We start from the raw sequence: 27,871 nt of genomic DNA on the forward strand, positions 1-27,871 counted from the left end.
GGGTTCATGACAACTCAAAAAGTTAAGTACCACTGGATGGTGCTTGTTCCTCAGAATTCCAAGTAGCTCACTTATCCAACATTATATTCATTTTGTGGTGACAAGCCGCACATTTTGTTTATGATCTCTTTGTAATCTCTTCATTCTGGTCTATAATCTGTCCATCCATAAGGTGATAGCTGGTACCGTCATGGGTACAGTCAGCAGGTCTACAACCTGCACACCACCCAACTACATCCACCTGTCCATGAAGAACTCTAAACCTAACCGCCTGGCAGCCATTCTAGACATCGCCCTTGATGACGATCCTTCAGCTTCTGATGAAGCTGCTAAGGAGGGCTATGTGGACCCTAGTAACTACCTTGCCAAGAGGCCCCTGGCACTACCAAAATGGACTCAAGTCTGTGATGATTACAAGCTGGTATGGAAGGTAGGTCCTAGTAATGTTTTTTGTTATTTTTAAAATTTCTCTCTGGTAATGAAACCGAGGATTCCTCAAAAGTGCCCTAGGCACTGTAGCTTGAAAGCCTGAAGAAACCTGTAGAGAGAAGACAATGAGAAGAAATGACAGTTTTAGAGGTTGGAGGAAAAGCCCAGTGGAATATTCTGAGGAAAACCCACGGAATCAGGTAGCTAGGGACTGAAAACCCAATCCACATATTGGCCCAGGCGGGATTCGAACCCGGCTCACAGCAGTGGAAGGTAAGGAAAGTTCCGCTACGCCAACCTGACTCTCTAATAACACTCAGTAATATAACACTCTAATCAAATACCGTCGTGTCTGTGCAACAAGGTCGTATCTCCTCAAATGGGCCGTATGTGAAACGCGAGTTGCAGAATGTCAAAAGGTTGTATCTCAAACTTAAAATAACCCAGATGTACACACAAAGCCAATGTACTCGCGTGATATATGACTTTGTTGCAGAATCGAGTTACGACCTTGTTGCACTGACGCGACCATACATAATCAATAATATTATTTGACCATTAACCCCAAATCATTCAAATACCACTTTGCTGTGATTTCATCCTGCAGTCGATTTCACGAAACAGTGCTTAAATTATGCAATGCATAGGACAACACATTTATTGCGCAGCTACGCAATAAACTTACAATCAATTTCACGAAACATGGAGTAGCTGGGCAACGTTATAAATAATCTAATCATCTTGGACAAGAATAATAACAGCATTTACAATGGCTGTTTGTGTGTGATTTTGTTCTTGTTCTTTCATGTAACAGTCGTTGCATCACCTCCGCCCACCATTTTGAAAATAATTTTGTCCGACTTTCTTCGGAATCATGCGGCATCTCTAAATGCTCGGTCATGACTAAAATAGCAATTCATTTACTTGAAACACAAAGCTGTGAGGGTCTTGTATCAACCTTGATAAGTTGTGCAATAAAAGGTGCCATGATGATCGTGATTTGTTGGTAAAATAGGTCATTTTCAGTCACTACGCCACAACTAAAGCCACATAAAATGATTGCGCAAGTTACGACATAAGTTGTTTGCGCAAGTTGCGGACTTACGCACTATCAAACTTGTGAAATTGACCTATCTCCGTTTGCGAGTTGGCCATGCCCCTTAGACGCCCCTCTGGAATATTTGTACGCTAAGTTTTGTTTGTCTCAGTTGTTGCACTTATGCATCCGTTTGTATATCATGTAATGGGCAAATATTTCACAAGCTGCGTTCACGCGATTCTAACGCAATTCTACCGCGATAGGTTAGTTGTCATAACTGAAAGGTTGCGCAGCGTGGATGTTGCGCAACTTTTGCAATAAATTGTGGCGCAAGTGGACTTATGCCATTGCGGCGTAAGTTTTGTGAAATCGCCTGCTGAGTCAACATTTTCAACAGTCTGTAACTTGCTGAGTAGCCTTATAATCCACCCATAGTGGGGAATCTTGTTAAATTTAGTGACTTTACCATCTGGACAAGGCGTTATATACCTCCATGTTCAGAAATCATCGGAAAACCCAGCATTCATTGTTTGGGGGGGGGGGGGGCTTGGAATGTGGTTCCTGTTTATGTTCGACAAACTTAATAAAGACTGCATAATAAGAACCTACACTTGAATCTTGTTCCACAGGGAGAGACAGTGAAGGAAGGTACTTTGCTTGGACGCGATATTAAGGATGGAGAGACGAAGGACACCAGTCCAAAGCGCCAACCTCCCCCTGACACAACCACCGATAGACCTGACCCTAGCAAGAGACCACCACAGCGAACATCTTCTCTTAATCAAGCAATATCACCAGGTAAACAGAATAACTTGTGAATAAGTCATGCTCTATTATATTTATACGGTGGAACACCGCTATAACGAACATTGTTCGTAATAGCGAATGTTCGGTACAGTGATTTTAAGTTGCTGGTGCTCCGGTACCCACTTTTCACCCTGCACACCCTGGTACTTACTAAAACACGACTTTGAACACATGCTGACTATTGAATTGTGTAATTACACAGTTTTTATGTGTACTACCTACAGCAATGGATGGCTTTCCCCATCTATTCCTTGGAGAAATGCTAGCCACTTGTCACTCTTCTGTTGTCATTATTCAACAACAATATTCGGTCCATTTTGTACACAAAAATCAGGAGCCAAGGATGATGTGTGAACAACATAAATCCCATTGTATCTATGTTTGATGACTACATGTTTATTTCTGTTGTTGTTATTATTTACAATCTCTTCACTATTGTTTTCAAGGCAACAGACAGCAGACCCAGGAAACACTTGGCCTTCCAGAGCCAAAAATAGGCTCGGGTTCTCCTTTCAAGAACTTCACTCTGAGGAATTTGAAGATTGGCTCCATTCTGGCATTTGCCCGTAAGATTGGACTGGAGAAAACAGCAGATGACTTACTGACAGTTGTCAAGACGATTGTTGTGAGTATGCTGGTCTAAAGCATTCATTCTTTGAGGATTATTGAGTAAAAAAAGATTCATTGGTTCACAATTTTTCAAAATAAATTTCAGGTATAAGGCAAAGCTGAGCACTTTCTTACGCACTCACAATGCAAATCTGTTCAAATGTGAATTTTGTATTTTTCATTAAAAATATCTTTGCTCCTGAATTCTAATATTGACCCACTAGTTACATAGTGCCATTACCATTGACAAATTGTGTATTTATATCATGGAGCTATATTAAAATACTAGAGCGCTAACTCCTCATTCTTGCGCGCAGAGACGCTTTGAAACCATTCTGGGTGCAGACATTTTGAATTCATGTGTGTGTTTGTAGTTCAACACAATGAAATTAGATGGATTGAATTTTAGAAGTGTACTCTAAATGTAACGCGCAAGTAGAACTTACACAAAGAACTTAAACGCGTCATGGCGGTTCAAAAAACTTCACGGCAAAAAGCATCTGCAGCGGATACACGCACGCGTTGCACTGTTTGCGCAGAGCTCATTTGCTGATCGTGCGTTTTGGTTTTAACGGTATGGAATACAAATGCAGATATGCATATATAGCCGTACAAAAGCCGTACAAAATTTCGAGTTTTTCATAGGTTTGTGCAAAAATATGGATGCGCCCAGCAGGCATCACTTTGTACATAAGTCAGCGCTCAAGTAATTTATTATAGCTCTATGATTTATGTAGAGAAATGTATTTTTTCCCCCCATTCTTGATACTCCCAATATTGTAATCTGTTAACTTCATGACCATTATGATGGTGTCATCATAAATTAGCTAGGGCAGTAAGCTTTCCATTGTAATATTGAATGCATTAATATGCCTCTGGTCATGCACCACTGAGCAACATTGTCTTGAAAATGGTACTTGAAAACCTTCTTGGGACAGTTTTGGGTAAAACATTAAGAGCACATCTCAGACGTAAGACAATTCCATCAAAAGTTCAAGGGACATTTAACTTTACGGAAACATGAACAAAACAGAACTCCTGTTGATTGATAGCCACAATCATTCAGGATTCATATTATCACTTTGTGGGTTACCTTCTTTTTTTGGGGGGGGGGGGTACCCTGCATAATTCCATGATGAGAACTTGTCAAACACAGATCTGCTTAATTTTCCTCTCATTAGCGAATTCCATGTCTTGCAGTGGAAGTACATTGAACAATTTCACAGAGTAGCACAATGTATAACATGAAATTCCCAAATCTTGCTCTCTTGTAAACCTGCAGAAACTAGTGAGTGACAAGCCGTGCGTGCTACCCGATTCTTTGTCCAATGATATGTTGAGGATTGAGCTCCAGCAGCGCGGTCTCAGTTCACAGGGAGACAGGAAGACTCTACTCCAGCGATACAAACAACCCGAAGATCGTAAGTACAAGTTGCTCGTCTGCGTGGTTTATGTTTGTTTGTCAGCAGTGTGTGTTGTACCTGAGGCTGTTTCATAGTTTTGAGAGTGCAAAGCAAGTTTTAATGTCATTAAACATTTGCAGCAAAATACACCAGAGTTAAAGGCACATGGGAACAAATTTGGTAATAGTCCGGACAGAAACCAACCGCAGGCACCATCCCCATATGAACAGAGATGGAGGGTACGAGCTGGGTCACGTGTACGACCGCCTCTTGTCGTGTGACCAAGCTTGGTCACGTGACGGGTCATGATAAGGTACCGTATACGGACTACAGCTGAATTCCGCCGTCACTAAACTTTGCATTTGTTATGTTTTTTTATTGAATTGAAAATCTAAATTTTTAGATCGAAAATTCAGGTGGGTGGGTCAAAAACATTTAAAAAAAAAAAAAAAAAAAAAAAAAAAATCGAAATTTAAAAACATCGAAAATTTTGAATGGCCCCTTAGTTGTTATGTACCCTTCTCGAGATTTCGAACAATTTTGTTGTTTAAACAGCACCAGTTGATAAAGACACCGTGATGGTGTCGCAAGCTCCTGATACGAGCTCTGTAATCAAATCTTTTTTGATAAAATAATGGGACAGGAAACGAACTTTCATGCTCGACAAACCAACCGATTTGATGAGAAAAAATCATGCTCAAAGTGAAGGAAAGGTTGGTTATTCCACCTGATATGGTATCGTTGGGAAGAAACAAATTATCAGACTTGGTTTCAAGAAAAGTGTGCCTGTGGTGCTTTTAAAAAAGAGGTTTTTTTTAATCGGAATCACTGGCAACGGAAACCATTTACGAGACCATAAAATACTATGTCTTCTCAACATGTATAGTATCCATCCAGCTTTTACTTTAACATGTTAGTTGTTATGTACCCTTCTCAAGATTTCGAACAACTTTGTTGTTTCAAACAAAAAAAAGTCACAAAATTTAATCCCTAGTACCTTTTAAATGTGTTCAACATTTGCAAATGTGCAGTGCGATCACCTGCCGTGATGTCTGCTTTTGGTCCTGAACCGGCCCTTGGTAATTATGAATCATAATGATGAAGCCCCGATGACACTTTTGTCAAAGTTCTTTAATAGTCACACAAGCGCGTGTGCTCTAACCTTACATTTTGTTAATGCCAGGTGATTTTTACAGCAGAGTGCAGTGTGTCTGATGATGATGATGTGTCTTTGTAAGTGCAAGGCAAGTTGTTGCAACTTCAACACCGTGATGGAAAAAATGTGATCGTTCCTATTTTTGTAGGCTGCCCCCTACTACAAGTCTCACTACCCAAAAATGTCTACTGTAAGATAGATGAAAGCTGCCTGGGCGTGGAGTGCTGTATGAACGTCAAACTCTTCATGGTATCTCTGGCCTTCAAGGCATTCATGCGCTTTGATCCTTGCGAGTTCCAGTTTGTACTCGGTGTCAACTCTTGGAACTACACCATTCAGATCCTGGATGCCGAATTTGGTAAGTCTATACTTTTGTTCAGTGTAAATTAACGAACTCCTGATTTTTATGCATTAGAAATTCGAAAAATTTGACTTTTTTAAGGTGAAGAAAAAACGTGAAAAAAAAGCTGATTTTGGAATTAAGTTATTAACAAACACTCTTGTTTTCTCCCCAGGCAAAGAATGGGACGTGCCAGTGCCCTTTGACATTCCATTTTTGGATGATATGGAGCTGCATCTTAGGTAGTAACCTTTCATCTTTTAATTCTTATTTTAAAGTTCAGAGTTATCATATTTAATTTATGCAAACTGTTCAACAGGTTGAGAACTATCATATTCAATTTATCTCAATTTAAAACTTTTCCATATTAGTTTAGAACTTAAACAGTTCAATAAGTTCAGAACTTTTATTGCGAATTTAAACACCACAGCGCCACCTTCGGCAACATGTGCAGTGACAGTGCAATGGTACTTCTAATCACAGTGCAATAGTACTTGTGCGCTGCGCGCCACGCGCGCGCCGTGTGTTGGTACGAATAATTCAATGACGGGGAATAATTCAACGATCCACCAATCAGATGACAATCAGATGACAGGGATTTATTCAGGTGTTGTATAATGTCTTGTATCCCTCGAAAAAAGTCATCCAATATTATTATTGTTATTTATATCAGGCTGACGTAATTCAAAAGACTTTCAGGAAACTGTCTTAATTTCTCAAATTTCATGGAATATTCTTCTCTTACCGAAGTAAATTTGGTGCCGCTCTAAAATGCATTACACGTATGCCTTAGTGCTGCATGCTGCGTCCGTGTGCAGGCGCGACGGTACCGCGTGCTACGCTCTGTGGACTAGTTGACAACAGTGCTTGTGACGCTCTTGATCGTGCGGGAGCCAGCAAAAATGCCCGGATGAGGACAGTATGAAAAGCATATCAAATCCTTTGTGGTCAAAAGGACCCCATGTAAACTGGCCAAAACGCACAGCCAGATGACCTTGGACACATAGAGATACGTGTAAGAGCTCCCTGGCTCTGTGTATATACGTACAGAAGCGCTGCCTAGCACGTGTACAATAAACAGACCCTACGCGCTGAGCCATTGAGCAACGGCAAATTTTATTGGAGTTTAGATGTACAATTCTTTAGTAAATGAATACACGCGAGCCTAAACCTTAACCAATCACAATAAGGGTTATATTGTTGGAAAGCTGACGAGACGAAGAAAAATGACTCAAGAGATCTAAACCCACAGGTGGCGCTATTTAACGTTATGATGATGTTAATGGACCAGTTCTTGGCTTAACGCGTGGTTTACACACAAAACAGGGAGAATTTTGACTGAAAATGCAATGTTTAACATCAATTCGCGAGTGAAAATCAGTGTTTTATTCAGTTTTTCTTTCATTTTCTGAAAGAGTATATTGTTAGGGTCACACTGTAGTGAGATCTAAGGTATACCCTGTCTAATAATGAAGTGGTGGCGACAGATGTGAAAAAAGGCCCTTTTTTAATGATTTTTTCGCTGCGTTCTCTCATAGAGGTTGCACATAAAAACTGGCCCGGTGGGTTAGTTCCCCAAAGGAATTCATATGTAATATTGTCCTCACTCGGGTTCTTTACTGACATTGCAGTCATCCGGGTACTTGTTTTCGAAAGCATAGAATACGCTGATATATTTTTACCACTGGAAGCCTGATATAAATAATAATTCTGAATTAGTCCATTGTATATTCCGGCCTATCTCTGCCCTTAATATCCCCCACAGGTACGGCATTGAGAAGAGCAGGACTCAGCTACTGGTCAGCATGTCTGTTGGTTTCTGCCCAACGACTGGTGATGCAGATTGTTTGCCATTCATCAAGGTGTTGAAGGATGCTGCTATTGCTTTACCTATCTGTCATCCCAATGGAACCATCACATGGCCAGACAGTAAGCAGGAGGAAAAACTATAACAGAACAATATTGAAGCAATCAAACCTAAAAAGTGTGCAAAAATTTTGGCTAAAATGTAAGGGGTTGATATGCTGATTGTTAATGATCCAAGAAGTTACATGTTCATTTATATTGATTTATATTAAAAACTAACTATATACATTGTTTTTAAAAATGTAAACATTAATTTGGGAATTCCTAAAATAGGTCTGATGTATCTGCCCCTACGGAATTTTTCTCAAAAACTAAGAATAGAAAAAAAAGATACAAGCAAATTGAATTGTTCTCAAAAACTACAAATAGAACACAAAATACAAGCAAATGACAGTGCCAAAACCCAAACTCAATAACCCTAACCTCCCCAACTTCATCAAAATCCTTCCCCCCATTTTGGTGGATTTTTGGGGACTTGGTTTGGCAGGCCTGATTTGAATAAATATTGATGGAGTATGAAGAACTTGGTCCTGGAGGCCTAAAGCAAAGCATGCATTGGAAGCAGTGTGATTAATGGATTTTGGTGGACTTGCTCCAGTACTTGGTAAAAGACAGTAGGGAGTTAGGGTTAAGTGAATAAACAAAAAAAACCAAAAACAAGAACTGAAAATTAGAACCCTGAAATAGACCATAGTTCGAAAAAAATCTTGTCTGATTTTAGTTGACCTGGACGAGTATTTCTCCCGCGCTGCCTTGAAGAATCTACTCAAGGAGACGGGTGAGGAGCTACTGAAGGCAGGCACTGAGGCTGCATTGAAGTTTGTCCTGGAAACGCTTGGCATACCAAAGGTAAGCTCAGACATAGGGGTGTATGTATATCGTTTTGCTGAAAGAACACTTAACCTGTTTTGTGATGCATGGACAGAACTTTAAAATGGTGGTTGTGTTGTGTTTAAAATTCCGTAACATTGGTTCTTGTACTAAAAAGAAAGCTCGTTAAGTGGGCTTTTATATCCTAGATCTTGAAAGTGCTACATGCAGAAATTCATTAAAAAAAAATGGTCCTGACTTTAAGTTCCCTTTTTTTTTTTGACTCGCCCTGTACAGTTATTGTCTGTTGTAAATATAGTCCGTAGGTTTTGTACCAACATTGGAAGCATATGCTTCAGGCGCCATTTGCAACCCTGGTGTGTAAAAATTAACATTGACTACATCAAAGCAGACAATGATTGTACACTGTCTGGGGAGTGTGTTGGTGTTGAGGTCTGTTCAAAAATCAAGTAACTACGTACTAGTCTGTTTGGAGGCTCCTGTTATTTCAGTTTCTGTGTTCTAGGAGCGTCATCATTGAATAAACCACAAGAAACATTTGTCCATATGTAACCGGTGAAATATTTGAAACATATTTCAATCCAACAAGAGCACACATATGTTGGAAAAGTCCTGTGATTTGAAGAAAGTTTTACAGCGCTGGCTGCACTCAGCTGCCATGAGTCCACTGGGGAATAAAAGCAGTACAGTTTCCATCTAAACTTGAAGATCCTGTGTTCCCCTGGTCACACAAAGATAGTGCGTTTGAAGTCTCCCCTGCTTGATCAATTCTTTGCATTAAATAATTCAGATCAATCTTTTATTGTTGCAAGTTGTACAAGTTACACCCATCATTATCCCTCCTAAGGAATTATTGGACGGTAAAGAGCCATGCCCAACGCCCACCAGTTTGAGTAAAATGCAGCTGATAGCTACACTGGAGGAGAGGCAACTTGCAACCACTGGAACGAGGATGGAGATGGAAGCCAGGCTATCGCAGGATGATAGAAGTTAGTAGAATAACTCAAGGAAGGCTGCATACAAATCTTGTGGCTAAGGCCAGCAGTTGTACAAGTGTCTATGGGAAATGGCTTCGGCCACTCCAAGAGACCATTATCATTTTGCGGCCATCTTGATTTTTCTCATTCACATCAACGTAACCAAAGCAAGCTGAAAGGAAAAATAGTCTGGTTCCTTTTTGCACAAAAAACCAGTATCATTCAGTACTGTTATTAGATACAGGGAACATGACTGAAATGGTGGCAACATGATAAAGGTCTATAGGCTTAAATTGGAAACCGTAGCCAAGTATTTTGGTCTTTTGCATCATTCAGAAAGTTATCAAAATCAGTTGTTAGGAACACCAGATGCTGTTTGAGTCAGTGTTGTTGTCGAGTACTTTTTTCGGAGTACCAAGTACTGACGAGTACTTAGATTGCTGAGCACCATTCAAGTCCGAGTACTTTGCCAACCGAGTACTAATACAGGTCTCAGAGTACAAGTACTTGTACGAGTGTGAGTCCAAGTACTTATATTTCCGAGTACAAGTACGAGTACTAGTCCGAGTACATTGTGCTTGAAGGCGAAAATTATGTGTTAATTACATGTGATAAAAACTACGGTGTGCGCACATATGGCAATGGGTCATTGTGCGTAATTGGCCCACTCACGGCTAGCTGTTCATCCAGATGGTACACAGAGGAAGTCGATTTCTTCGAAACCAATCATTTGAAAGTATTGATAAAATAAGAAGTGCGGCCGTGGTAAGTCAAGCTGTACATTTGTTTTTTTTATTGAGTATTGCTATTCGAGTACGAGTACCTTGATGATCGAGTACAATTTCGACATGTAGAGTTCAAGTACTTTGCTGCCCGGGTACAAGTACCGTCAGCTCGAGTACGAGTACTCTGACATTCGAGTACAAGTATGAGTACGAATACTCTAAAAATGGTACTCGAGTAGTACTCCAGTATGAGTACTTCAACCCTGGTGTGTATGAAGCATTAAATAAAGGCTATACAGGGGCGGATCCAGGAATTTTTGCAGGGGGGTTTTCATCCGCAAAAAAATCTGAAAATGTACACGGGTTTTTTTCTCCAGACACTTGGCCTCCGTAAAATCAAATGCTGTTCAAATTTGATGATTATTAACACTAGATTACAGAATGGTTTACCGTATTTTGAACAGGCGGACATTATAACAGTATAATTTTTTTGGGGTGTCACAGCGGGGGAGGGGGGGGGGGGTTTCACATTATTAGAAATTTGTATGATTTTTTTTTTGGACAGAGCTGGGGGGATTTGACCCCCAAAACCTCCCCACTGGATCCGGGCTTGCTATAGGTATGGAGTGAAAATTCAATGTTATGTGGTCAGTACTTTGATTTAGGCCTGAGAAGGTTGGGGGTTTGACAATCTGCAGAAATATAGATCTTAAAGTGCCGAGCAAATTTGCTGCAAATCTGTGATAAAAACCAGGTTTTAACATTTAACTGTTAAACAGTCTTTGTGTAAAACCTCCCCGTGCCCAGAGAAATGATGATGCATAGTAGCCTTTTTGAAAATGACCCTGTAACGGCCAAAGACAAAATTGGACTTATTAAAGTTTTGAAAACTTGTTCTGATTTGTACAGCATGCCGGTTCTTCACATTGCCGGCATTCTCCCCAGAGCTGGCAAAAGTGGCCTACTGCTCCCTGACTGAGAACTGCCTCCGTCTGGACTGCTGTCTGGAGCTCAACATAGAGGACCTGAAATTCCGCCGCTCCTTCAAAGCCTTTGTGGAGATAGATGCCTGTGATTTCACATTCTACGTCGCCTTTCAGCACTTGCAGTACAAGAAGTTGCTGCTGAGCTACGAATGGGGTGAGTCTATCATCTTTAAAATACAGATCCTCTCGAATATAATTTGTGAATGGTTGTGAACCATGTAAGGTTACTTTGCAATTTTCAAAACTTCTGATTGTCCAATTGTTATATCGTGTGCTTGGATACTGTAATTTCATTGGTCAAGAACGGCCACGTGCCTGGTCTATAATAACGCATGTACAATGGCTAACCTTATATACAATACGTGTTGCACGCGCACGCTTGGGACTGAGCTGAGCTAGCTAGTTGCATGCATACATGTGCAATAAAGCAAGCAATAGCCACGGACAGACTGATGAACATACAGACAACTGGGGTCGAAGACATTATCAAATAATGAGACTAAATCAATAATATGAGGAAAGAAGGAGCGAAATTATCTGGATGGAGAAAGACAAAGATACCATGCTACATAATGAGACAAAAGATGGTTCTTGAAACTGACATTAAATCGCCCACAGAGAACTGTGATTTTATAGACTGATCAAGTCCATTACACTAACGTGGCCTGTAGAAACGTAAGGTGTTATAAGGAATGTAATGTGCGGATGATTGGAACATACCTTTTGCATGATCTGATATGGTACTGGTGAGTATCGCAAACCGAAGTGAAATATGAAGAGAAGAAGCTGGGAAGAAGGTTATTAGTAAAGTTGTACATAATAATAGCTTGCTGTCCATTGTCATGTATCAGTCGGTTCAATATCATACAGCTTTATGTGGTTGAAAGCTTGGCCGTTCCTGTGACATTCAGTTGTAAGATTCTGTTAACCAGTTCACGCCGGGATTATTTTTACAAGAACAGAACAAGGTGCAGGATTGCTTTTCACTCGACCTCATGCCAGGCGGGTTGAAGCCATCACCCTCAGGTAGCACAATCATACTTCTGGCCTTGCTCGCTGCATGCCGGTCACTGACAGATATTTCTGGCCTCGCTCCCTGCATGTTTATCCGTCATCTGTTCTGGATACCACAAAACCTTTGTGGGTATACATGTCATCTGGCAAGAACTGGTTAAACCTTTTACTCAAAAAGTAGCTCAGGCCACTCGTTTGGGGTCAGGTCACATGTCAGTAGTCAGCATTTCACAAATGACGTCCATTAAACCACACAGGAAAACCAGAACAGCAAACCATAGGTCCCATCGCCCTGAAATACTCCATCAACAAACTGGACGCGGAGAAGGTGTTTGAGATTGACTTTGGAGCATCTATCTGCCAGAGCGCTGATGATTGCGTCTTTAATGTGGACATCATCCAGGACTACAGAGTTCCCATTCCAATCTGCAATTCCAACTTCTCATTCTCCCTTCCAGGTAGGAATAGGAGTTTCATTGGATTCTTTGTAGTAATGACAGCAAGTATTCCTCGGGAGTGCTCATGAAAAAAAGGCTTTATGATGCTTTCCCTGAATCAGTAGATATTGCAGGGTCATTGAAAATTGCAACTCCAGACAAGAGTATCTTGTCTGTTTTATTAATCATTAAGGTGATATATAAATGTGGTGTTATTAGTATCTTAGTGGTATTAAAATGAAATAAAGTCCTGAACATTACATGCCCTCCATGCATGAATACTATAGCAAATCAAAATGTGAGCAAATCAAAATGAGAGCTATCTGTGGGAGACACGTTCTGCGTGTGCACACTGTTTTACATGCATGCATGATCTGATACACCGTACCCTCTGGAGATGTGTGTACAATAGGGAACAAAAGATTGTATACAACTCCACAGGGCAATTTCTATAGATGAATACGTCTCCACAAGGTTTTCACGAAATAGATATATGGATTTTACTCCAAAACTATGAATATCCAAGATGATCTGTCGCAAATGGAAGAGTTTTGGAAAAGGGATATTAAGTCCGAATTTCAGCCAAGGAAATTAATTCTGGTTAAAGTAAGAGCATTTTTAAACGACACTTTCAAACTCGAAAACTTTATAGACGAGAACAAAGGAATGTCTCCACAAGGATACAATTTCCAGTATGCGTGCACACATGCTGGAATTTGTATCCTTGCGGAGTCATTTCTTTTTTCCGTGTACTAAAATTTTAGAATGTGAAAATGTAGTTTCAAAATGCTCCTATTTTAGCCAGATTTCCTGGGCTGAAATTCGGACTGAATATCCCTTACATCAAATACTTCAATTTGCGACATATCAACACGCCTTGGAAATTCTTAGTTTTGGAGTAAAATCCATATATTTTGTGATAACCTTGTGGAGACGTATCCACCTATAGAAATTGCCCTGTGGAGACGTATACAATCTTTTGTTCCCTATTATACACATGTCTCCATCAGGTAGTGAATTACGAAACTACATGTAAGCTTGATTTTATTCTGAATGCTCCAGACATACGGCGGCAGTGACATATAATTATTCAAACCCTTACTAAATTTCTTTGTGCACGAGATCGTAGCTTATAAATGTCATTTCCTCAGTACATATACAGTACTGTGGTTCTGATGCCCTAAAAACCTGACTTTTTTTGTCCACAGGAGGGGACACCTTGAGGGAGTTTGTGAATCAAGTCGGCCGGAGTGCTGGGCAGCAAGCTGTCAATATTCTCCTAGAGTTCATTGGGCTTAGAGATAAGATTAATGATGGACCGTGTGACACCACAGCACTGATAAGACCTGATGAAGAAGGTGAAGTTTGGTCTCCTCCAAAAATGTTTGTTTTTGACGTCTAAACAAAATTAAAATAGGAAACCAACCCTTACCCACGCACAAAATGAAGCGGAACTGCGTAGCACTGAAGAAAAGTATAGGCCTAAGTGATGAAAACAAAAGTTAAAGCAGTGCTCACCGGGAATTATTCTGGCTGAATTTTCGGCCCCGCTGGGTCTTCATCGGGGCTACAGGGATGTGATTTCTCCGTTTTTTTCCGGAAATCCGTTTTTTTGGGCCTCAAAAGTCCACCAACGTGAATCGTGTGAATCCGTTGAGAAAATAGGGGGGTAGAATGTGCTAATTAATTATTCATAATGAGTTTTGCTTGCCGAAATATCTGAAATTTACTTACGGACATAAACTTCGTTGATCGATATGTATGCCGCACGCACATATTGAACACCCAATGTGAGAACGAAGTTGAAGACCATGCGTTGCCATTAGTGCGATTATGTGATTTTCCGCTCGGGGCCGAGGGTGTGGTTATGTAGGTCTAGTTCCTGTGTCGGTACTCGAGATGCACGTGTTGCGCTGGTCAGGTGTGCAGACGAGTGCAGCATGGTACACTGGTACCCTTCGCGTGATAACAGAATCAATGCTATGATGAAGGACCGGAACCAGTGACTACTGCAAGTACTCACAGGTTCGTTTTCCGTGCGTAATCGGCCGAAGTTGGATCGTAAAAATAGTAAACAACCATCGATGGAAAAAGAGGATTTCTGCAAATGAATTCACAGAACGTGATCTTCATTTTCTGTGTATGTACTTTCCATTGAAATGACGAGATTGCAAAACTCGAACCTGTGGAGAAACATCGTAGCATGTTTCTGCAGTCCTGCAGAATTTTCCGCCACGTGGGATGGGCCGTACACATTGCAGCAATGCACACTGATACTGCGCCGGGCCGGCCGTGTGTACGGCGCGATGTACGGCCGGCCAGACTGAACGTTTGCGGCGCTAGCGGCCGTGATGTACGTTAAGCATAATTGTGGAATGACCCACCTCAAATATATTTTTAATTAGGTGAGGCAAGTTTTAATCACTTTTGATGGCTAGTCTTGATAATTTTTGTGGCGCAAATGAGAATAATCCAGGCACAAAATACATGAAATATAAACGATTCCTTGCTTTACTACAAATATAGAAATGGTGAAATAATTTTTTTCCAACAATACTACCGACGCTATTTGAAAGGCATGTTATCGGAAGCAGAAGTGATTTAAGTTTACAATTTTGATTTTTTTTTACAAAAATATTACAAGATCTCCTCTGAAATGCTCTAAAATGCACCAGAAAGCTTCTAAAGTTCAAAAATTTTTCGGGGCCCTTAAGCACGCCCAAACCCACGGCGTGGCTTTGTAGGTTGTTGTAGCACAACAAAAATTCCCCCAAAGGTTTGAAAAATCCCGGGGAGAACAGCATGGTTCTCAACTTTGAGTACAGAAAAAACTTTATTAGAACAAGAGTACATTTTAACAAATAAAAAAAAATTCTTCATAAAATTAAAACAAATTCTGCTTCAGAATTTCAGAGGAAAGTGCCCAGTAATTGCCTCAGATTGCACCACAGAGCATCTAAAATCAAAAATTTTTCGGGGCCCTTAAGCGGGCCCCAGACCCCATGCCATAATGGCTTTGCGCTTCGCGCTCGCCGGAGTTTGCACTTCATGCATAAAATGTTCAGGTTTTTTTGTCACAGACCAATCACATCCCTGGAGCTATGACTGTTTGAATGCAGAAAAATCCACATTCAAACCTCCTGGCTTGAGCGTTCCAAGCTTGTAGATGATGCGTTGTTCCATCTCCAAGCGCTGGGCGTTCAATGTTGTCATGGTCAGGACACACACGCGCATGACGTCACATGTGTGTGGTGGCTTGGAGAAGTGGCGCACCACAGGGTGTCCGGGAAGATCCGTAAAGCTAACAGCTTTGAAAGGATTGAGGAAGGTAGAGCCCAACAATCATCAGGACTTTTTATTGGATTTTATATGCCTTAACCTGTTTGCGCCAGGACTATTTTGAAAAAACGGAACAAGGCGCGGGATTCTTTTTCACTCGACCTCAAGCCAGGCGGGTTGAAGCCATCGCCCTCGACCAGCACACTCATATTTTTGGCGTCGCTCGCTGCAGGCGGGTCACTGACAGATATTTCCGGCCTCACTCCCTGCGTGTTTATCCGTCATCTGTTCCAAATACCGCAAAACCTTTGCGTGTATACACATCATCTGATGCAAACTGGTAAAAAGTGTTACTATAGGTACCGAAGTGAATACATCACGCGCACAATTATGTGTGTAAAAGACATTAGCGCGTGATTCAGCCCATGAACCAACACGCGCGCGTACTCCACTTGTTTGCACTACACTTCCCGGTTCAAAATGATGTCATACTTCGGTACTCTATAGAGAATATGTTCTTGGTAATCTACAGAGTGGAAGATTTTGAAGGATTCAGGAAGCTTTGTAGCAAAGATCGATGGCTAAAAGTTTTAAATGTAGCACAGTCAGTGAGTGTGCCAAAGTAATCTTCTAGATTTACTACAGTGCCTGCTTTATTCCAGGTTTTTAAATTCCTTTTGGTTCATTGCTCACACTTTGTTGACTTTTTTTGCTATCCAGTATGCACCAATGTGAGCCTACCACCACTACCCAGTGGAGTGACTTGTGAGTTTTCAGACCGCTGCCTGGGCATACGATGCTGCACTGAACTGGATCTAGAAATCACTGTATTATCAGTCAACATGTGGCTGATTCTAGACCCCTGTGAGTTCACGCTGTCCATGGGATTGGGAAAGTGGTCCTTGACATTCACCATATTTGACTACCATTGGGGTGAGTGCCTGTAATACGTTTACAGTATGTGTGTAAATTCAGTTCCAGTTTGCACTTTGAGATTAGTCCCCCTTTACTGGCCACTATGAAGCTATAATTTAGTGCAAAATGTTTCATTGAAGAGTACTTTACATTTCCCTCAAATTTTCTCTGGACTCTATCTTAACCACTGCGCGCCATGATTATTTTGAAATTGACCAGACCCAGGCACGGGATTGTTTTTCACGAACCTCGATGCCAGACAGGTTCAGGCCATCATCTGCGGGTAGCACACCCTGATATTTCCGGCCTCGCTCGCTGCGAGCGGGTCGCTGACAGATATTTCCGGCCTCGCTTGTTTCGTGTTTATCCGTCATCCATTCTGAATACTACAAAACCTTTGCATGTATACACGTCATCCAACGTGAACTGGTTAAGGCAGTTATGACTAACAGTCGGTGACTGACTTTTCAGGATCAAGCTGTGACTAAGTTACAACCCTGGGGAACATTTCGGTCACCAATTTTGTACGATCTGAGAGTAACTGTTATGATATTAAGACGATTGACATCAGTCAGCGCTCAAAAAAATCAACAGTCGCAGAGTAGAAATATTTCAACTTCTACGCCACGACGGAACATGTTTCCAACAGGCGGAAAACAATCGCAGTCGACCAGTGTGAAGTTATGACGTCGTGCGCGCAATTTTATTGCGAATTGTCGTGGAATCATGGGTGACATGAGCATGATTGCAATTTTTCTGTGTCGAGATGCTGCTTGTTCCACGATAATCACATGATTTTGTAAGTTCTGTGACCTGACCATGACTTGTGATGCTGATGGTTCTGTTGCGGCCATAGAGCTATAATAAATAACTAGAGCGCTAACTTCGTGTACAAAGTAATGCCTGCTGGGTGCATCCATGTTTGTGCACAAACCTATGGAGACCTAAAATTTTGTACGGCTTTTGTACGGCTATTTGCATATCTGCGTTTGTATTCCATACCGGTGCGTTATCAAAGCCAATACGCCCAAAACCGAAACGCACGATCAAAAAATGAGCGTGTCATTTTGCTCTACGCAAACAGCGCAATGCGTGCGCGTATTCGCTGCAGATGCTTTTTGCCGTCACGTTTTTTTTAACCGTCAATGACGCGCTAAGTTGTTTGCGTATGTTCTACTTGCGGGTTGCTTGTAGAGTACACTTTCAAAATTCAATCCATCTAATTTCATTATGTTCTACAAACACGCACATGAATTCAAAATGTCTGCGCCCAGGACGGCTTCAAAGCGTCTCCGTGTGCAGAATGACGAGTTAGCGCTCTAGTAATTTAATATAGCTCTATGGTTGCGGCGCAAGCAAATCGCATATCGACCTGAGGCCCGCTTTATTAATATTTTGGTTGGAAAGATGAACTGTTTCATATTTTTTACCAGGTACCCAGGAAGAGCTGAAGATTGGTAAAGCCTTGACTCTGATCTACACCATTGACAAGCTGACTGAGGACAAGGTGTTTGTATTGGACCTAGCACTGTCCCTGTGCCTCCCAGACTCGGACTGTAACACGCCCTCTATTGATATTCTCAAGAAAACGCGGGTGCCCATACCACTCTGCAATGAGAATTTCACATTGACGCTTCCAGGTAATGCTTTTCAAGTGCTTTTAATTTGACCATATTGAAAATAACACCGAGTGCTGGTATTGAAGGATGCTTGAGGGCCATTGTCATGTGCTGGCAGTCAGGTGCTATTATGTTTAATGTACAGACATTTACATGGATGGGACACCCCACGTGTGCATCCTGGGTCACGTGCATACATCGTGAAGTAGGCATATGCACGACCAATTATTCGCTCGTACCCCCGCCCTGCAAACAGGACGCTGGGAAGGGCTGACAAATTAACGCTCTGATTGGATAGGTTTTTGCGTGACCTTAGACCTGCAAGTCATCACGACCACGACCCTGCAAGGTTTGAAACGGCCGTAAGACTGAGTCATTCATCACTCTTTTATTCCCATTCATAAATGCGGCGCCCTTTTTTGGTTGAAAAGCATAATGTAGGAGAATCTGTAAAACTTCTCTGTTTTGTTAATTTTCAACTCCCGTCAGTTGCTCAGGCTCCGTTTCGCATTCACGAAGGGTCGAAATGCATATCATTCGATGCTCAAAATTTGTCCACATGGTGCGCAATGAAAAAGAAATCACATCCGGTATGGTGTGTATGCATTTCTATGACAAACTTTTCGGATAGTATTTGCGCGAATTGGGTAACTGCGGTCTACAGCTGCAGCCAGATGCTTTATCCATACTAGGTCATGATATATTACACAGAATGCCATCCCAACTTCCTTCACAAGATTCTGTGAAGCTCGTCTGCCCTTTCCAGCGCCCTGTTTGCAGCGCGGGGGGTACGAGCGAAGACCAATTATGGTCTCCCCAACTCTCCCTTTCTTACCGTTGAAAGAGGTTTATGCACGGTGTTCATTGTTTTATGTATCACTCCCTTTAATACCGTATGTGTGCATGAACCAATACAGTATACAATGTGTCCCACACTGGCTTAAATGAGTTGACTGCAAAGTACCGTCCCTGTACAGTTGTATTACTTATTTTAATAACACCAGCAGCATTGGCAGACCTTGAGAAATCTACTTGTGAATTGAAAAAGAAAAAAAATCTGTCTTAACTAATCATGCAGAAAGTCTTGCAGAAATGAGTACAGTTAAAATATTTAGTAGTGGAATTTTCCTAAGATATGTGAACAGCATTGCTTGGGAACTGAATAAAACCAGCCAAAAAGATTCGCCACATAATAAGACATACAGATACTTGTACAGTGAAAACACCACACATTGAAACCTACTAAAAAAATGAATGTTCACATGTGTTTGCTTCATTCCATAGGGGATGGGACTATTAAAGGCTTCTTGCAGATGGTTGGGCAGAACGCTGCTGAATCAGCAATTGATGCTATTCTTGAACACCTAGGGCTATCTGTAAGTCTTTTAGAAAGAGTTTTTAATTAGCAGCAGCTTGAGATTTAGATTAAGTAACTGTGATAAAGTTATTTATCTTGAAGGAAGAACTGAACCTCAGTGCATATTTTCTTAAGTGGGAAGGACCACTTGAATGTAGAGATGTAATGCATTGAAAGTATCGCTGTGCCAAATTGATGTCTTAATCAACTTTGTTACAAAGTTGCCAATGTTATTGACACTGGCACACCGTATGCTTATTCCTCGAGTCTTAATAGATATTATTATTATCAGTATTTAATATTTCTAGTAATGAAACCAAAAGCGCCCTATATGACAAACCTGAGAAGACAATGAGAAGATATTACAGTTTCAGAGGTGGGAGGAAAACCCCAGAATGATATTTTAGTGAAAACCCAATCCACATATTTGCCCAGGCTGGAATCGAACCCTGGTCACAGTGGTGGAAGGCGAGGAAAGCACCACTACACCAACCTGACTCCCCCTATTTATGTTAAGGGTTCTATTTACTGGAGGAAAACCCCAGGATGATATTCTAGTGAAAACCCAATCCACATGTTGGCCCAGGCTGGAATCGAACCCTGGTCACAGCGGTGGAAGGCGAGGAAAGCACCACTCGCCAACCTGACTCCCCCTATTTACGTTAAGGGTTCTGTTTACTGGAGGAAAACCCCAGAATTGCCCTTTTAATCATTGACCTGTTCAATCAACACCTGTTGTTATGTAGGAATTCATCAGTCGCATGCCATGTGTCCGTCCACAAGTCACGCAAAATGGTTGGCACAGAAGTAAGTCCATAATTCTGTCGTATTCCGACTTTTGTGTGTGTAATACTTCTCTTTGTCTGCTGCATTACTCAAATATTTTACTTTTGATGCTGATATTGTAATAGGAACAATTTGTTGACAATATGACATGCATATATATTTCTGCATTTATTTCCTGAAATATTTCTGGCAACCTTGTCTGTCTTCTTTAGTGAAAGATTCAATGGCATTATTTTGTATAAAACCTTCCAGAAGATGCTTTTTATTTGTTTCCTGAGTTTTGCCCAAAAATTTATGTTTTATTACACAGGGTGAGTAAAAAAAAAGAAGAAAACCCAAATGTCAGGACCATTGTTTTATTGAAGTTCTGCATGTAACACTTTCAGCATCTAGGATATGAAAGCCCAATTCATAAGCTTTCCTTTAGTACAAAAATCATTCAAATCACTCATGCACTTTTCAAGTTACGGAATTTTATACACAACTACCGTTTTTAAAGTTCTGTCCACGGATCACAAAGAAAGGTGTGCGTTCTTTCAGCAAAACGAAAACAATTCACACTCATCCCTGTGTGATTTGTTTTTATTTTGCTGAAAGAATACTTTAACCATTTTGTGATCCATGGACAGAATTTTAAAACGGTGGTCGTGTTTATCATTATTACTTTTAATAACCTAACCAAACATTTAATGTGGAACCTTTCGTTGGCTTCATATTCTGGGTTATAGACATATCAAATTCAGCTAAAACATCTTCCAGGATGGAGTCTTGGGTTCAATTGCTGTTTGAGTTAATTTCTTAATTTGTTTACCAGAAAGCTCTGTTTTATGTAGATGGTTGCAATAAAGGTAACCTTTTTTTCACATTTGTGTCTAGTTTGCCCCAGGGATGTCAGACTTCCCCACCTTCCGAGAAACCTGATCTGCACCCTTCCAGAGAAGTGTCTAGGGTTCGATTGCTGTCTGGAGCTTCCCATCTCAGGGATCAGTCCCATCAGTACCCAGGTCTCCTTCATCTTTGATCCTTGTAACTATCAGCTGTCAGTCAGTCTAGGCAGCTGGAGTCTGGATCTGCAAATCTTGTCCTATCAGTGGGGTCAGCAGGAAGAGGTCGACATTGGCAAGGCAGTAACTATAAGGTATGTTGGAGGCAATACTGATGGTGCATGGTGTACCTCATGCATAATGCCTCATACTTATTTTTTACTACACCTCATAAATATTCATGATCAATTTGGAGCATGCCATTGGCAGATTCCGCCGCGCGTCAGGGAAGTAAAAAGGATACGTGCCCAGGTGACTTCATCCCGGTGAGTATCCCGCTCGCTGCCGTGTAGTCTTGTTTGTCTTGTAGCACCAGAAATTCCCTCTGGAACCTGTCTCGAAGACATGTAGTCTGTGACATGTAATCTTAACGGAACCAGTCTGTTGTTGTAGTCCTTGTAACTACTGCAGTAAAGACACATTAAAGAGTGTTGGCACTAGACTATTTCATGAACTGACGAAGAACTTGAATATCATGTAGATGCAAAATCTTCGAATGTCATTATCGACAAGGCAAGGAGGCTACTAAAAATGCAGTGAGGCTACTAAATATTTATGAGGTGTAGTAAAACAAATACAGCATGGTTTATTTCTGGAAAATAGTTGGAATTACTGTCCCTCGATGTAGGTCAGCTTGACTATCTCCGAAGCTTCGCGTCGGGAGGTAGTCAAGCTGACCTACACCTCGGGACCAGTAATTCCCACTACTTCCCCTCAAACCATGCTGTATTGGTATAATAACCTGTCTCCTTCAGGTTGGTAAAGGGAATACTGACTGTTATACGCCTCATGCATAGAGCCAAGTTTGTTTTTTTGGTCAATGTTAATCGCATCAAGTATACAAACATTGACTGCTTTGAGTGGTGTAAAACGAGCCTCCCTCGGTGATCCATGAAGCATTCTATTTTTCCCGAGGCGAAGCCGAGGGCAAAATAGAATGCTCCATGGATCACCGAGGGAGGCTAGTTTCACTACACACAAGATAAAGCAGTCAATATTTGTTTAATAACACCTCTCCCACAGATTCGGCTTGATTTTTTATTTTAAGCGAGAACTGATTAATATAAAATGTACTGCTATTGAATATGAAATAAGTTGAAAACTAGCAATTTTCCAAACTACCCCTTCACGAAGTGTTCGAACCCAGCTATGTATTGCTAGCACATGCTTGGGAACAATACACGCAACGCACACGCCCGTGTGCATTTGCACACAATACTGGTTGTTGTGCGTACAGTTCTTCAGTTGCTGCGGGTATGGTACTTTTGGCTGTGCACAGCAAGATAGCAAAATAGCGAATACCATGTGACTAGCTCTCGGCCAAGCGAGATACAGAATCTGTGGGTGAGGTGTTATTATTTCCATTATGCCAGATTAAAACAATATACATGTATCTGTGAAATTGATATATTTACTAGATACACAAATTTGAATTGTGGATAAATGTGTTTAAAACTATAATTCTTCGATTTAAAATTTACCTTTTATGTAAGGATTTGGTTCATTATGGGCAGTAAGACTCAGAAAGTGAATATAATAATTCAGTTGGTTTTTCTTGTCTATTCTTCACAGTCTGACCATCGACAAGTTAGATGCAGAGGAATCCTTCCAGATCAACTTGGACATCTCCATCTGCATCGACGCTGACTGTACAACCACACCAGTCCTTCAGGATTCCCTGGTCCCTATCCCGTTCTGTAATCTCAATGCTTCCTTTGAGCTGCCTGGGGATGGCAGCTTTGCAGGTCTTTCCCGGAATCTCTCAGGGAACGTAGGGGAGTTGGCCATCCAGGCTGGTCTCCGAAAACTTGGAATCCAGGTGAGTTAAGGAAAATTACAACTTGTATTCTAAAAAAGGAGAAAATGAAATGCCTTTGGTAGAAGTCTGGACTCGGTACATGAAGAGTTAATGGCACTTCTTGACCACTCCTGAGAATCCTGTGTGTACACACTTATACTGAAATTTGTATCCTTATGGAGACATCTCTTTGCTCGTGAACTAAACTTTTAGAGTGTGATATTCTGGTTTCAAAATGCTCTGATTGTAACCAAAATTAATTTCCTGGGCTGAAATATGGACCAAATATCCCTTACATAAAATACTTCAACTTGCAATAAGCACACAAACACACCTTGAAAATACACCTTGGAAACAGCCTGTACGTGCACGCATTCATCTGCATGTGACATACAAAAAATATTTAATCTTAATGTCTCACACTCATTGCATCTTTAGTGAGTGCCTGGTGTAATGTGACAGCAAAGAGTCCGTCTAACTCTCTATTTGTCACAGTTTAGGTTGTACTTTAGGTGTCGGAGGCCATAGATTTAGCAATCCATTCAGTGGGCATGGGTGCACCACGAAAATGGAAGCAAGTACCCTTACCCAACAGTAATTCCTGCAAGTAATTATATAATATTGGATGGCTTTGAGGTGGATACGAGAATATATTGCACGAGCTATGACAATATTGCACGAGTCGAAGACGAGTGCAATATTGTCATAGCGAGTGCAGTATATTCTTGTATCCACCGAAAACAAGCCATCCAGTATTATTATTATTATTTATATCAGGCTGACTTGATCCGCAAGATGCTCTTATTCAAGACACTGTCTTCATTACATCTTTTTCGTTTACATCAAACGTTTTGTAGCTGCCACTAGTGTTGACAACAGTGTGTGTATACCTGGCCTTCTGCGCGCGACATGCGCGCGGCAAGTTCCGTGTTCGACGGTACGCGCGCGCTACGCTCTGTTGAGTGGTTGACAACTGTGACTTTCTATGCTCTTGATCAAGTGGGAACCTTCAAAAATGCCCGGATGACTGCAATAATAATATTATTGTAGTCAACCCGGTTCCTTATTATTGTAGTCATCCGGGAACTTTTTATGAAAGCATACAATACGCTGATTTATTTTTACCACTGGAAGCCTGATATAAATAACAATTGTGGTTACTCATCACAGAGTCCACAGATATGCTCTCACTCTGCAACCTGCAATACATACTACATGAACTTGTTACTTTCATCTCTTCCATTCTTTAAGTGCTAGATTTTGTGTGTTCTACAAGCTTGTGCCATTCTTAAACACAGCATCCTGACAGATTATTTTTTGTGAAATTGAAGGAAATTATCAAAATGTTTGTTGCAGGTATCGACTTATGACTATTGACTGTTATGTCATGTTCAGAAACCTACTGTTTTTTAATTTTGCAGAGATATGTTAGCAACCAGCAATGTGACATGGAGATACTTGCACCAAGTGAAAACAGTAAGTGGCCTGTCCATTACGTTGTATCTTGTAAAATAATAATCAATCCTGTTTTATTGGTTATGTATGAAATTAATTATGTTATAGTGCCAGTTTGGGAAAATTAAATTGTTTGATTTCTTTCAATGAGTACTTGCAGCTTTCAAAAATGAGGCACAGTAATCACTTTTATGGCCAATGCATCATCGTAGATCACAGATCACAGATGTTCTGTAATTTGTTATTTTTTACATTATTTTTTTCTCCTCAGAATGTCCGCTCTTAAGGCCACCACCTCCATCCAGCCTGTTGACCTGTATAGTGGATGACCGCTGCCTGGGCCTGACATGCTGTGCCTCCCTTGACCTGATCTTCACTCAGCTGTCCACCACCGCTTACGCCCTCCTAGACCCCTGTGAATTCCAGCTGTCTGTTGGGCTGGGGTCCTGGTCCAAGAATCTGACGCTCTTTGAATACGACTGGGGAGTGGATAAAGTGCTGGATATCAGTGATTCTGTGCGCATAGAGTAAGTACATATATAGGTCTCGTTCAAATGACGTCATTTCCTACAGACCATCCACGTGCATCAGCATTTTGAGCATCAACTTGCATAACGCGCATCGGCTGCGTCGTATTTCAAACACATTTCGAGCAACAGCGCGTGTGTTTGGAACTTTTTCAACACTGCGCAATGCATGCTAGATTACGTAAAATACGCATTTGCATTTATCCTACAGAGATGGCCGTCATTGAACGAGCCCTATATCAGTGTTGTAGTCGAGTTCCCACTATTTAAAACCATCACAAGATCATCACAGGACCAACACAAAACCTCCAGTCTCAATTTAAGTCACAAGCTATTCAAATGTACTGCAATAAAGGCATTCCTTTGTCATTGTTCGTACCCATTACTTGTGGCTGGTCGATCTTGTGAGTGGTCTCGACTACAGCACTGGTATATATAAAGTCGCTGGAAGAAATGTTATCAATGGGTTTTGATATAACATTGTATCAATATTAACTTGATTTACAGGGAAATTCATCTTAAGTACTTCACAGCAGCATATATGTATTGGCACTGCAGGGGAGGGGGGCTGCATGGGTAATTGTTTGGTACAAAGTTGCCTCATTTTATTATTTTTATCCCCCTGTATGTGCGTGCGAGTTTGTGTCTGCATTCAATAGGGGACCTTGAACAATAGAGGACAATAGGGTCCCAAATTCCCGAGAAATTCTTTGAGAAATACTTTACTTAGGAACTTGAGATTTGGTTTGTGGGTTGTTCTTGATAGTCTTAAGAAGCCTGTTGCTTTTGGGGCCGACAGGTCAAAGGTCCAGGTCACTATTGTGGAACCCTTATGGGGTTAGGGTAAATGCCCTTGCATGCATGGAAGAAATTAAGAAAAGCCTTTTCAATCTGTGAAAATCCATAATTTCCCTAATTCTTTTGAAAATCTATATTTTTGGCGCAGATATAATGTTGACAAGCTCAGTGAGCAGAAGGAGTTCCTGATTGACCTGTCAGTAACCCTGTGCCTAGACGGCACCTGTCGACCCATCCACCTGCTGCAGGCAGCTCATGTACCCATACCAATCTGCAATCCCAATGCCACCTTCACCCTGCCTGGGGATGGTACCATATCTGGCTACCTGGAGAGCTTAGCGGGCAACGTCACTGATGCAGCTGTAGACTTGGTACTAGACAATTTGGGTCTGAAGGTGAGATTGTTGACTTACATTTATGGGTCTGTTATTGATTTACCTTGCGCAGAGTGACCTGCTGCCCTTTGGGCCCCAGGTATAAACCAAATTTTTTGAATAAATTTTTTTTTTTAGGGCCAATAACGTTCACCTCCTATCTAATCCTCATTCAACCCTTGCCAAATCAGCTGGTTCAATGAACTTTGCAGCCAGGGCTACACCCAGGCCGTGTCAACAAACTTTCGACCAGGCCTCCTGCCAAGTCTCATTGAAACATCAACAAAGACCTGTAACTTGACACAGTCATCTCCCTTCATAACTGCATACCACAGCCGCCAGTCAATTATCTTTTAAGTGCACTGTCTGGCAACTGTCTGGACACTGTCTGGCACGTGGCTTTTTGTTGTATTGCTATGAATAGGGTCTTGCGTAGTGCGGGAAAGTACCTGCTGCCCAAAGGGCAGCAGTTGACGAGTTGTTGCAAAGTTTTTTTGTAAACGCTGCGCAGGGTTTATCAACTCCTTGCGTACATGGCGCTTCATCATTTATACTGATAGTGTCTCCATGTGAGCATCAGCATCATAAATATGTTCAAGAGTCCCTCCCAGTTGTCCCTCCCAACTGTCTCTTTGTATTATTGAGGGATACTTGTGCACAGAGTCCATACTAAACACATTCACACATTTGTGTCAGTTTGTCTTCTTATTTTCTCTCTTTTCTAACTGCAAAAGTGAATACTTTAGACAAACAAGTTGTGCTCCAAATTCAACTGTATTGAAAAAAGAGGAATGTAGTTGGCCAGTTACGTTGTCAAAAAATTGAAATCTCATTGTTATCATGGATGTGAGTAGATTTAAGTGTGTGTTTTCTTCATGCTTATTCCTAGAACTTCCTATCCAGAGACACCTGTTCTCTTCCTTCAGCACTCCCGGCTGGTAGTGACAGTAAGTACTGACATTTTGTACTGCAATAGAAAGACTTCAAACATTTTTTCTGACAGTCATGCTTAATACTTAACTTGTATCAACCCTAAACCCCTAGGGTGTGTGGAACTTCATATTAAAGTTGGAGATTTCAGGACTGTTAGTGTTAATTTTGAAAGAAACTGACATAAGGATACCACCAAAATGTTGTCAATGGGCATCTTTGCCATAGCTTTCCCATGACATAGCCTCCTCAATGTCTGAACTGATATTTTATGGCTACAGCTTCTATTTTTGCCATTGTTGCAAAATAATGATTTGCCACAGCCATTGGAAATAATAGTAATTTTAAACACAGCCTGAATTCAGTACTGG

At 41.1% G+C, this 27,871-nt stretch overlaps 1 protein-coding gene across 1 annotated transcript in view; it reads left to right on the top strand.

The window, feature by feature from the left end:
- LOC119733124 overlaps window positions 1-27,871 on the top strand; it is a 197,386-nt gene that overhangs the window by 53,822 nt on the left and 115,693 nt on the right. Inside the window, exons 27-48 of the mRNA XM_038206700.1 lie at window positions 173-430; window positions 2,098-2,266; window positions 2,722-2,900; window positions 4,167-4,305; window positions 5,592-5,801; window positions 5,959-6,025; window positions 7,549-7,712; window positions 8,371-8,498; window positions 9,328-9,469; window positions 11,092-11,322; window positions 12,440-12,640; window positions 13,828-13,977; window positions 16,619-16,831; window positions 18,247-18,453; window positions 19,717-19,808; window positions 20,536-20,596; window positions 21,452-21,713; window positions 23,191-23,437; window positions 24,838-24,892; window positions 25,143-25,398; window positions 26,345-26,591; window positions 27,460-27,517. Coding sequence (XP_038062628.1) covers window positions 173-430; window positions 2,098-2,266; window positions 2,722-2,900; window positions 4,167-4,305; window positions 5,592-5,801; window positions 5,959-6,025; window positions 7,549-7,712; window positions 8,371-8,498; window positions 9,328-9,469; window positions 11,092-11,322; window positions 12,440-12,640; window positions 13,828-13,977; window positions 16,619-16,831; window positions 18,247-18,453; window positions 19,717-19,808; window positions 20,536-20,596; window positions 21,452-21,713; window positions 23,191-23,437; window positions 24,838-24,892; window positions 25,143-25,398; window positions 26,345-26,591; window positions 27,460-27,517 — 3,736 coding nt within the window. The remainder of the gene's footprint in view (window positions 1-172; window positions 431-2,097; window positions 2,267-2,721; window positions 2,901-4,166; window positions 4,306-5,591; window positions 5,802-5,958; window positions 6,026-7,548; window positions 7,713-8,370; window positions 8,499-9,327; window positions 9,470-11,091; window positions 11,323-12,439; window positions 12,641-13,827; window positions 13,978-16,618; window positions 16,832-18,246; window positions 18,454-19,716; window positions 19,809-20,535; window positions 20,597-21,451; window positions 21,714-23,190; window positions 23,438-24,837; window positions 24,893-25,142; window positions 25,399-26,344; window positions 26,592-27,459; window positions 27,518-27,871) is intronic.

The sequence above is a fragment of the Patiria miniata genome, unplaced genomic scaffold (genome assembly GCF_015706575.1).
Source record: "Patiria miniata isolate m_02_andy unplaced genomic scaffold, ASM1570657v1 HiC_scaffold_1, whole genome shotgun sequence".
In the NCBI taxonomy this organism is placed as follows: domain Eukaryota; kingdom Metazoa; phylum Echinodermata; class Asteroidea; order Valvatida; family Asterinidae; genus Patiria; species Patiria miniata.